This window comes from Epargyreus clarus, unplaced genomic scaffold, assembly GCF_041222505.1.
Source record: "Epargyreus clarus isolate Ecla_fem2 unplaced genomic scaffold, WU_Ecla_fem_2.2 ptg000015l, whole genome shotgun sequence".
In the NCBI taxonomy this organism is placed as follows: Eukaryota; Metazoa; Arthropoda; class Insecta; order Lepidoptera; family Hesperiidae; genus Epargyreus; species Epargyreus clarus.
The window spans coordinates 1039626-1050735 of NW_027332223.1; the positions used below are offsets into that span (position 1 = coordinate 1039626).

Sequence of the window (11110 nt, forward strand, 5' to 3'; positions counted from 1 at the left end):
ATTAACTAAAATGTAGTAATTTAAAGCGTATTTAAAAGCGACATAATAATATTAAATTTACGTTTAGTTTGTATAGCGCGGCAATTAGACTAATGAAAATTTTGTTCTTTTATTCAGATCAAAGAGAATATAACCACTACGTTTAATTAGAATGTAGGTGTAAATACGAGCATAGGATACGGGTTTGGCTTTATTTTCATAAGATTCTAATCTGCAATGATGAGTTAGTAATTAATAAGGATTTAATTAATCAATCAAGTTATATTTGTAATTAAAATATTAAAATAGTATGTATATTCAGGACGTAAGTAGTATAAAAAATCTAATAATAGGCATTATATTAAAATTTATTTAATAACCGATATTGCTATTGACAAAATAATTCACTTCATACAAAAAAATATACAAATACATAAGGTAGGTGTACTAAAAATCATTATTTACATAGACTCTTACACTTGTAACAACATAACAAGTATTTAGGTACTTCTTTGTTCACAATATAATATAATTTAATAGACACATTTATTGACTCTCAATTAGACATTAATTTAAAATCTTTTAAAACATATTAATATAGCATCAATTGAAGCATCTGAAATGTTAACAAAAGTATACCATTAATTACCTTACATTATTCGTATTTATATAAATTACTTAAGTAACGCATGTTTTAATGAATTATTTTTTAAATAAAATTAATATTAATTTAGAACGGTGTATAAAAATTAGATATAGTTTTAAAAATATTTCTCGTAAGTATACCAAATTTTTGGAAATGTTTGTTAATTATGCTCAAGCTAATGTTTTTTAATCTTAATATCTATAATAAATTTTTAAGTAATACCTTTTAACTTTTGTTTGTTTTTTTAATCTGTTATAATGTTTATATTGTGAATCTTAATATCCATAATAAATTTATAAATATGTAATACATTTAAACTTGTAGTCTTATACATCCACTTATAATAAATATTAAATAGGTGAGGGAATTCAAGGTGCTCTTAATCTTGAGCTATTGGCTGTTTTATATTTAAAATAGGTTCAATAATTGTAGAATAAATCTAGCGTAGTTTATAGTAATTTGTATACAAAGGCCATTTCAGGCAAATGCTTATTTAAACTTTTATAATAGCATACATTTTAATAAACTTAAACAACAATTAATAATCTTTGGTACATAACAGGTACATTAATAAAGTGAGAGAGTAATAATATATAAAGTAAAATACATTTACCTAGTCACATATAATATTTCTCATGTTGGAATAACTGACATGAAATTTACATGCAGCGTTTTATGTCATTTAATATTACTAGCATTTCCATGCTTAGTTTCTCAATAGAAACATCATTTGGGGATATCGATATCTCCTCTGTTTTCAATGTCTTTTTATTCATAATGACTAAAATCCATTTAATGATTATCAGCATTAAAATGCATTAAACATTGTGCACTGCAAATTGCATCTTCTGCAACTCCTAATCAAAGCCAAAAGCTAATCATCTTAATTCTTATACAAAGTTTATTCTACATGGAGCTCAAATCGAGCACGTCCGGTGCGACTCGTCGGGTTGTAGTAGATGTCCCGCGTCCAGATACGGCACTCCACATTGATTACCAAGCCACCTGACAACAAAAAAATATATAGTCTTACAACCGAAGGCACCTTAGTCGCATCAGTTGAATGTCTATGGTTAACAGTACATAGACAAATCCATAGATTTCCGGACATTCGAATATTTAAAGCGATATCATAGGTTAGTAAAGATACCTCGCAACCTTGAAATTGAATGAAGCCACAAAAGGCTGATTTGTCAGTTATTTTTTGAATACTTGACAATAAAAAACATTTTTAGAGAAAATTTACGAATAAATAACAAATACTGCGTAATTTACATAATAAATAAGTATTACAAATATTTTAGGGACATTTTAGCAAGGAGACGTGGCGAAAATTTTTTATGCAAATATTTCAAGTCTCAAAACTGGTTACATTTTCTTGTTAGGAGTGAGTAATCTTTACTAATCTATGACAGAAATAATGATTTATTTTTAAATATGAAAATAAAAACTCCTCATTCAATTTCTCGTCATTTTTTTCTAAGGACTTTCTGTATAAATTCAGTTACAATGCCGTTAAAATATATTAAGTGCAAGCAGAAGATATCTACAATTTTTAAGAGAGAGTTAATACGAGCTTTGCTCTAGTACCATGCAAGGCCCGATGTACGGGAAATGCAGAGATTTACGTACCACAAATACTTACGTTTAGGGTTTTCGAAGAACACTCCAATTAGCGGACCAGGGACGTCATCAGGGAGGCTCCTGGCCGAGTAGGTGAGGCGATCGGCCGTGTGCAGGCGGCTGGCGGGGAAGCCGGGGGGGAAGCCGATTGGGATGTACTGGATCGTGCCCACGTTCTCCTTGTCCGAGCTGAACTCTCCGTCACACGATACCCAGATGAAGTCGCCGAATTGGTGAGCTGGGCGCTGGCGCTGTGGAAATCAATTACAATATAACCGCCATTAATGTTTTACTAATTATTTATTCATGATTAATTTTCAGTGTATCTAACATAATTTTGGGTGAATTGTACTGCATCGAACTATGATTATATCTATTGCCCAAGCCCAAGTTTTTCGCTCAACTTATTTTCTACTTTTATTCTCGTTTAATGTGGTATATTAATAGTATATAAATATAATGGGATCAAAATATTATTTGTCTTTTTTTCTCATTACCCATTCAGTTTAACAATATTTTCTATGTTTATGTTCTTGCAAATAAGTGATTTGATTTGATTTGATTCTTTTTGGTAGGTATTATTTTATGGGCTATTTCTTCGTGAAAATAAGAAAAATCCCACTCCAGTTCGGAATTAAAACATTCATTTAAAAGATAAACGCTGTCTCTGTCATACCCAAAAACAGTTCGCTAAAAAAATAATTATATATTTAAGGTCATACCATGGCCTCCTTGATATTATGGGGCATGTCATCGGGTAGCGGCAGCTGCAATGTAACGTTGTACGGCTCAGGAACCCAGTAGTGGATCTGAGGATGTTTTCAAACAGTTAATATACTGTCGTAGTAGTTGATGTGTACCAAGTGTGTATTTGTCTCAATAAATTGCGCAAGTCAAAATGGCGGATAATGTATGTTTTATTCTTACGCGCTGATAATGCGCTAGAGACGAATAGATGAGCTATTTTTATTTGAAAACAAGACATTATGTAAAGGTAGCAGCACTAAAGAAGTTGCTTCATGTTTGTTGTGTCCCATTTAGTTCTCTAATATAGCATATATAGCAATCTATAACCTCGTGCGAGTTCCCACTTCGAGGAAAAGAACTCCTCCAAATTCCCCCTTTCTGGAACGCAATAACTGCTAAAAGGTTATAAACTCACATGCGACAATCGCAAGAACACGCAAGGCCTGCCATCAGCGTATCCGTAGAAGTGGTCAGCGTTGCACGGCGCCCACATCGCCAGCGCCTGCTCGCACTGCGGCACCGGCAGGCGCTGGTCCTGGCGGTTCACTGAGCATGGCGCGCGGGGTGGCTCCTCGGGCACTGATGTTTCGTATACTGGCAAGAATTAACATGGGTTACGGCTAGTAAAATTAGAAAAGTAATTTGTAAATTTAAATAAACTTCCTGTAAATCAAAGGAAAATTAAGATTTTTTTGACGACAAATTTTAACAGATTCTAAGTTCGATCCCGACTAGATAGATGTCAAAATTATGAACTTAGATTTATATTGCATCTGAGAGCTATGATTATTTATTATATCACCGTTAACATAGAGTTATGGTACAAAAGGACAAACTTTATGTCTGATGCTTATATGTTCTTTGTGTAGGTACAAAGTATCTATGACATACGAGTGCATAATGTAACAACATTAATTAACCGCTTATCTTAACCTCAAACCTTAGATGATTATCACAGGCTACAAATGAACTGATATATCGCGCCCTACGCAGAAGGCACAAATCCAAAGACAAGCTTAAAGTAGGTGAAGTAAAGAACGTTAAGATATTAACGACCATTGAAGATATTAGTATCTACATACTTCCACTGTGAGTATGTCTTTTAACTACTAGTTATTCAATGAATTCCCTGACTAACAACACATTCTATCACTTGAACAACATAAGAGGAAATTAATTACCGCGTAAGAAATCGTTGATCTTCTTGTACCATGGATGCCAGCTTCCAGGGTCGTTAGCACGGAAGTATATCAATGGTTCCTCACTATTGTACTCATCGGAGCGAGGCCACACTTCCAGTTCTATAAAGTAAACAGAGTCAGGTATTTATATCTTACAAAGTACTATAAATGGAACTACAAAATGGTATTCACGCGAACACCGAAGAGTAGGTATTGTTAGAATACTGTTTGTATACATGAATTAAATAGTTGTTAGAGGTCGATCTGATATATTTTAAAAGTTACTTACCAACGTAGCGGATGGGTAAAAGAAGGCCCAACAGAAGTCCTAGTATTGTGCCTAATGAACAAAAAGATTATTAAAATATTTTAAATTATTAAAATGTGACGTCCACTATAGATGCTGAATGCGTGCTTACTCCACTTTCCAAATTCACTTACACTTACCAGAACTCAATTTAATTCATCTAATTACATAAGGCAGAAATAACTGTTAGTACCCTGAAGTCGTGACTAAAAGGGGCTTCCGGGATTGCGGACGGCAAGAGTTCAAACCATCCAGCAAGCGACCCCGGGAAGGAAGGCGGTCTGTGTGGTCGCATATCGTTGTTATCACCCAGGGATGAAACAGGAGAGTAAATTACTTTGCTTTCCCCAGGGTAGTGCCTAACAGGGTCATCGCGTTTGGAGAACTCCGGTTGCGTTCCATCGAAGATCCCGGACTTTACCACCAAACGCCGAGGACGGCCACCTTGGGGGTTTAGTGAGGTAAAAGCCCCACATAATCCGGCGTCGCTCCCACAGCATCGGATTCCTTTTGAAGTTTTCCCCCTCGTGAACAAAAAAAAGCACCTACCCTAAATCGAACTACCAGGAGTTGTACATTCAAACTATAATTATAAAGCTATTTCTAGGAATCCCACGCATTAACAGCATGAAACCTTACAGTTACTTTGTAGCAAACTTACTATAAAGATACACCTACCACTTCCAATGTTAATGCTTACATGGCCTGAAATCAATTAGCCTAAATACATTTGCCGCGTAACACGTTTACTCATGACCTCACCTTTCTGTTTAGATATCTGTTTTTATGTTTTTTTGTAATACCTAGCTATACATATAATACTTTGATAGTAGACAAGTAAGGTATTTAATGTTGTTGGAACTATTATAAAAGACAAAACAGCAGAATAATTTTCTTTTTTGTTAATTCCATTTTTTGAAACGGTTATTGAAGAAAATTATTCGGTTTATGAGATCTTTCGTCAAATCCACTCATAGTTATTTATTATAACTTTGCTTTTACAATAATGGAAAAGTTTATGAATGTAAATATAGGAGAGTTCTGTATTGTGTTTGTGAAGTTTACATTACACCTATAAATTCGTGATCGACGTCACGATCGGAAAAGCGCCAAAACAGAATCTCAATTATATAATTTCGAGAAGATATCTGTAAGCAACGTGCACTAGGAGTTCATGATGATTATATAAAATTTTGCAACATCAATCAGTTTTTCCTTCCTTCTGATGTAGCACCAAAAGAAAGTTCACTTTAATACGCATTTTAAAAAGTATTGAAATCAGAAGGAATAAGTAAAGCTAAACAATTAAACGTACAATGTTTACCTTTGCAATAGGATTAAGTTACGACTTTATTGCGTTTTATTATAATTATCATAATATAAGTGTTGTCAATGAGCTTTATGTTGGCCTTAATCATAAAATATTTGAAATAAATTAAAATAAAACCATCATTAGATTAATTTTGATGTCGGTTGGTCAGTCACGTTTTATCTAAATTCTTACTGGAGACCGAATACAAAATGTCATAGGTAAATACTATTAGCTATTCAAAAAAACGAAGTATTTTTTAAATTTTAAATCGTTTTGGCTGTACCTACGTCTCTGTTGTCCTGGCCGATTATAAAACTAAATGATACTTATAGCATACTTTTAACGAAACAAACAACAATAAATTCGTTTGAAATTTGAAGTAATATAAATACATAAACTTTAGATAACATAAAACGTTAGACCTATATACCTACATATTAGTTCATGAGAATAATATTCATTATTTAGTTAAAAAAATAACTCACCAATAACAACTAGAATCACGGCAACAATCACAATGATCTTGATAGTCCGTTTTTCGAGCCCCATTTTATCTGTTTATTTTCAAGTTAGGTTTAATATAATCTGTATCCTAGTGTGAGTACCGCGAGCTACGAGGGACGACTGAATCTGAATAATGGTATGGAGGGGTGATCTGAGGGATTGGGCGGGAAATCGGGACGTAAGATGGTGTTCATTGCGTGTTTAAAACTGGAATTTACTTTTTTGTATTTAAAATATATTTTGGTAAGATTAAATTTATATCAGTATATTTATTATAGTATTATTTTTGGTCTGGTAGCTGAAGATTGGTGATAATCTTTAGAAAAATTGAGGTTCTTTAAAATTAAATAGTAGTTACTAGTAGGTAGTTGGAATTTGACTTAGATCATAAATTTACCACTTATTAATGGAAACACACTAGACCTCGTCAATAGCTACCAACCAAAGAAATATAAAAAGTCGGTGAGAAGTCTGAGAACCTTTGAAAAAACAAAAGTAAAAAATACGCCTTAGCCTATTTACCGAAAATAATTGAATGATGTAAATTTATCATGTAAATTTGCAATTTATTATCTTATATGTCCATAGTTAAAAAAAATATGTTTATCAACCTATTTTTGAGTCACAGTGCCCTCTTAGAATCGGAAGAATTAGAGATAGTCCACCAAATTGAATCAGGCGTTGTAAGGGAGAAATACTTATCCGAGGCATTCCAACTTAGTTCTCAGAGAAGAATCGCAGCTGTGGGCGACCTCAGGTAAGACTAACGGTTGATTACACGTATCAATTAGCGGTAGTAGCCACGTACGCTCAGGTGAACTGCAAGCTCGTATGCTACTTCAACATAATATTTAAAAAAGATTAATTATTAAAACCGTCAATGTACTAGAGCTATTTTGACCTCATCCAGTAGCGACCTCTGGCGGATGTCCCGGAGGTCCGCGCGCCCGCCGCGCTGGCGCCGTCGTAAACGTAGTACTCCCATCCCCAACTCCCATGTTATATAACAGGTTCCAACGACCCCGAGTCTTGTTTTCGCTGTCCAAGGCAAATTATTTGTTAATGGTTTGTCGTTCCTGTCCAAAGAATTACCTACTAAGGTAGTGAACATTTCACTTTAGAAAAGATTTGGGTTGTGGTAAGTTCTTAAAATTCTTAAAAATGACAGTTACTACCTTATTACTCTTTTTAGATACAATATTAGTAAACCAACGCAAAAAGTGTAATAAAAAAGAATAGGTATGTACATAAATAATTAATAATATTTGTATACCTGATTTTTGTTTTAAAATACTTTAACAAGTAAACGACAATAGTAAATATTGTATCCATATTTTATGGATATGAGTTAAATCCACTTGAAGAATAAATAAATAGATCTAATTGCAAACGTAGAAGCCTATTGTAAAAAAGCTACGAAAAAGCGTAGCATTGTCGTAGACGGTTACGTAGATAACTAAATTGATATTATGATATTTTTGTCTATTCTTACTAATCGTTTGATAGCACCACCCAATACTTAACTTTATGTAGAGAAATTAATAAATTTCATAACATTTGCCTATACGATACAATATTTTAAGCAGTTGCAGCATGTTTCTTTTCTTTTAAACTTAAAAGTATTTTACGGGGACATATTTTACGTATTATAAGTACAAAGACCGCTATTTAGGACATCGGGATTATTCGGGATAAAGCGTACGACAGCGCGGCGCCGATGAAAACAAACAAATAAAAACGGAAATATTGAAATGGACACACTATCTTTGTTACAAGAAATAATCCAAATTCGACCCTGGTATTCTTCATGGTCCAACTTCAGGAAGCACTGCTGTCACATTTAGTCCTACCTTTATTCGTTGCATAAAAAAAAATCTGTTACTACAGCAGTGTTAAGCCCTGATGTCTACTGGTTTGATGGGTATAATAAGGGGGTACACTTTAGGAGGTATTTCATTGTGTACTATTGTTTGCTTTATCAAACTTTTAAAACCAAAACACAGCAACGTTTAGCACTGCTGTTATAACATATAATTACCTACTTCTCCCTTTAAGACAGATTTTTTTTGGAACTGTAAGGCAACACTGTAAGGACATTTAAGGCTCGCTACAGGGGGTCGATAGACAACCCGCGACAGGGCGGCGCCGATAGGAACAAAGGTTACTAATATTGCCAAATGTACTGTAATGTGTGTTGCTATTCCTAAAGATGATCACCTCACTTGTTAAATTAGACGGCATCAATACTCTTATACCAAAACAAAACGCTTCATGCTAGAAATAGGTGTGACGGTGGTACAAAAGAACTATACTGGTTCTATTACCTTTCAAAGTTATGTTAAGTTATGGATAAAGATCCTTTAACACAAATGAAATATTAAAAAAAATTACGGTTAATAAAAGTATTTTGTAGAGTTTGGCGTTACGTAATCCAATATTTACTATGTTATAAATAGAGCAAGGACAAAGACCTGTATGTGGGGCGCAGGGTAGAGACGCCGGCGACTGCGCGGCGCCGGGCTGCCGAGATTGCCAATGTTGCGGATTTTATGATCTATCACATTAGGGTTGGCGATTGTAGAAAATGGTGCAAAGTTTTATAAGAAAAGATGCTCTACCGACTTATTTAAATTCAAGAATGTGTTTTAATATTATTACCAGATCATTAAATGTTGTCATCAACGCGTTACTGTATCAACATGAAACTGGTAGGCACAGTAAGAGAGGAATTAAGGTCATAGTCCACCGTGCTCACCAAATGCGGATTGATAGGCTTCACTGAACATCCACTCTTTTCTTTAAGAACTTTCAGGTGTGTAGGTTTCCTCACGATGTTTTTCTTAACCATTTAAAAACACAAGCCATAATTAATTTATAATACGCAAAATAACTTGTGTGGTGTGCCTGGGATTTGAAACTCTTTCCCCCAATTGAGAGGCTAAGTTTGTAACCACTTAGCTATTACTGATTTTTTAATGTATTGAACTGTTTATTAGACAGTACTTTTGCTACATGATTTGGACAGCCCTAGATAAACAAACCCCTGCCATTAGATCATCGTATCATGGCAAAATTTATGACAAAATACGTATTTTATTCCTTATATAGGAAATTTTATTTCTATATTGTTTATGGATAGTAGAGATTTCCGTTAAGTGTTCAACTTATAATTTGTGAACAATGAAAATACTGTAACAGGGGGAGCTATGCCAGCTATGTCCTTATCTAGCGGTGACCTCTAAATATAGTTTCAAGTGGAAGTAAGTTCGAAAGTAATAGAAACCTTTGTGGTTCGACTCCGGCGGTACCACCGCCACACCTATCTGGCACCTTCATTTATTCTGGTATTCAGATTTCCCCACGATGTTTTCCTGCACCGTAACAGTAAGTGAAAATATATGACTAATACGCACATAATTAAAAAAAATATATCTTTCGGAGTGCAAGCAGGTTTGTTACTACAATCTTCAAAAATCAACACACAACACAATACAAAAATTTCAATTAGGTATCTTAATTCGATAAGCATTTTTATCCAAAATGGGGGTATTTCTATTTCCCTATCGCTCATTTCCTATAATATATGAGAGCGAGAAACGTGCTCAAAAGCAACACTTTTAGATTACAATCTTTATTGCAACAAGCTATACCACTATAAGCAAGTGTCGTGGAGCTGTCGTCACCTATAATGAAGCACTTAATTAAGCTCGCTCACTGAATATTTTAGGCAAAACTATTGAATTAATTAGTGGCTATAATTAATTCGTCTTCCGCTATGTTAACTTCGGTAGCTTTCATCAGTTTCAGTAAATAAATTATTATTTTGTGCTTCTGATTATGATAAAATGTGTTAGGGTTTTATTTTCTTTATATAACATGTAATCAACAAGTATTAACAACGAAGTTGTGACTGTAGCAAAAAATATTATATTTTTGTATATTATACGAACTTTTGCCCGCGGCTGCGCTCGCGTTATGCAGTAATATTATTAACTAAGAAGATTTATACAAACTTTCATCCCCTATTTTATCCCCTTGGGCGTAGAATTGATCAAAATCCTTTCTTAGCGGATGCCTACGTCATAACATCTACTTGCATGCCAAATTTCAGCCCGATCCGTCCAGTGGTTTGGGGCTTTGGGCTGGGCGTTGATAGAGCACTATGTCAGTCAGTCACCTTTGAGTTATACATATATATTTAGATTAGTACATGTTAAATGAATGAGCCGTATTTCATTCCGTGTTAGCGATAATCTTGGACTTCAGGGTAAATAAAAATTTTGGAGTTGCAACACATTTGTAATAAGTTTCATCACCTGTATTATATAGTGTTGGTTACAGGATGTCCATGGTTTAACTCTTAACATGCGGTGGCCTGCATGCTCGTTTGCTATTTCTTATTCAAAGTGCAATTCGTATGGATGGTTTCTCTTTTAACTTTAATGTGATCTGTAAAAACTGTAAATCATTAAGAATTGATGTAATGATTTATCTTATGATGTTGAATATGTCTTACTTTAGATCATAAAATGTTCGCACAATATTAGCAAGTGCTGTGTAAGTTTTCTTTTTATAAAGTTCGGAAGATGTCGCTACTTTTTTCACTTTGTTACTTTGAACTGTTATTCTTATGAGTATTTTTATGTATGAAGTGCCATCTATCTATATTTCCATGAAACACGGGTCTTATGTATTTCCATCAATACGACATAGATCGCGCTTTGTGTCACATCTACATAACTACGTCTAATTATTTTAGTAATTAATAAATATAAAACACTATTTTTTATGATATTTTTTAACTAAGATTT

The 11110-nt window shown here is 33.9% G+C and overlaps 1 protein-coding gene across 1 annotated transcript; it reads right to left on the reverse strand.

Moving 5' to 3' along the window:
• Positions 1–671: 671 nt before the first annotated feature.
• On the reverse strand, positions 672–6418 carry LOC140748072 (sodium/potassium-transporting ATPase subunit beta-2). Its single transcript, XM_073080772.1, has 7 exons — positions 6281–6418; positions 4466–4516; positions 4177–4296; positions 3411–3589; positions 2971–3057; positions 2271–2499; positions 672–1630 (listed from the first exon to the last, which is right to left on the reverse strand). Exons 1-7 carry the CDS (start codon positions 6342–6344, stop codon positions 1527–1529), a joined length of 834 nt encoding a protein of 277 aa, XP_072936873.1. The 5' UTR covers positions 6345–6418; the 3' UTR covers positions 672–1526.
• Between the last annotated feature and the right edge of the window lie 4692 nt (positions 6419–11110).

Bases quoted from the DNA above. Each gene is read 5' to 3' on its own strand.
- LOC140748072 (XM_073080772.1), bottom strand. From the start codon at position 6,344: ATGGGGCTCGAAAAACGGACTATCAAGATCATTGTGATTGTTGCCGTG. The intron at 4,517-6,280 runs GTGAGTTATTTT...TTTGTTCATTAG, and splicing joins CGTGATTCTAGTTGTTATTG to GCACAATACTAGGACTTCTG. The intron at 4,297-4,465 runs GTAAGTAACTTT...TTTACTTTATAG, and splicing joins TTTACCCATCCGCTACGTTG to AACTGGAAGTGTGGCCTCGC.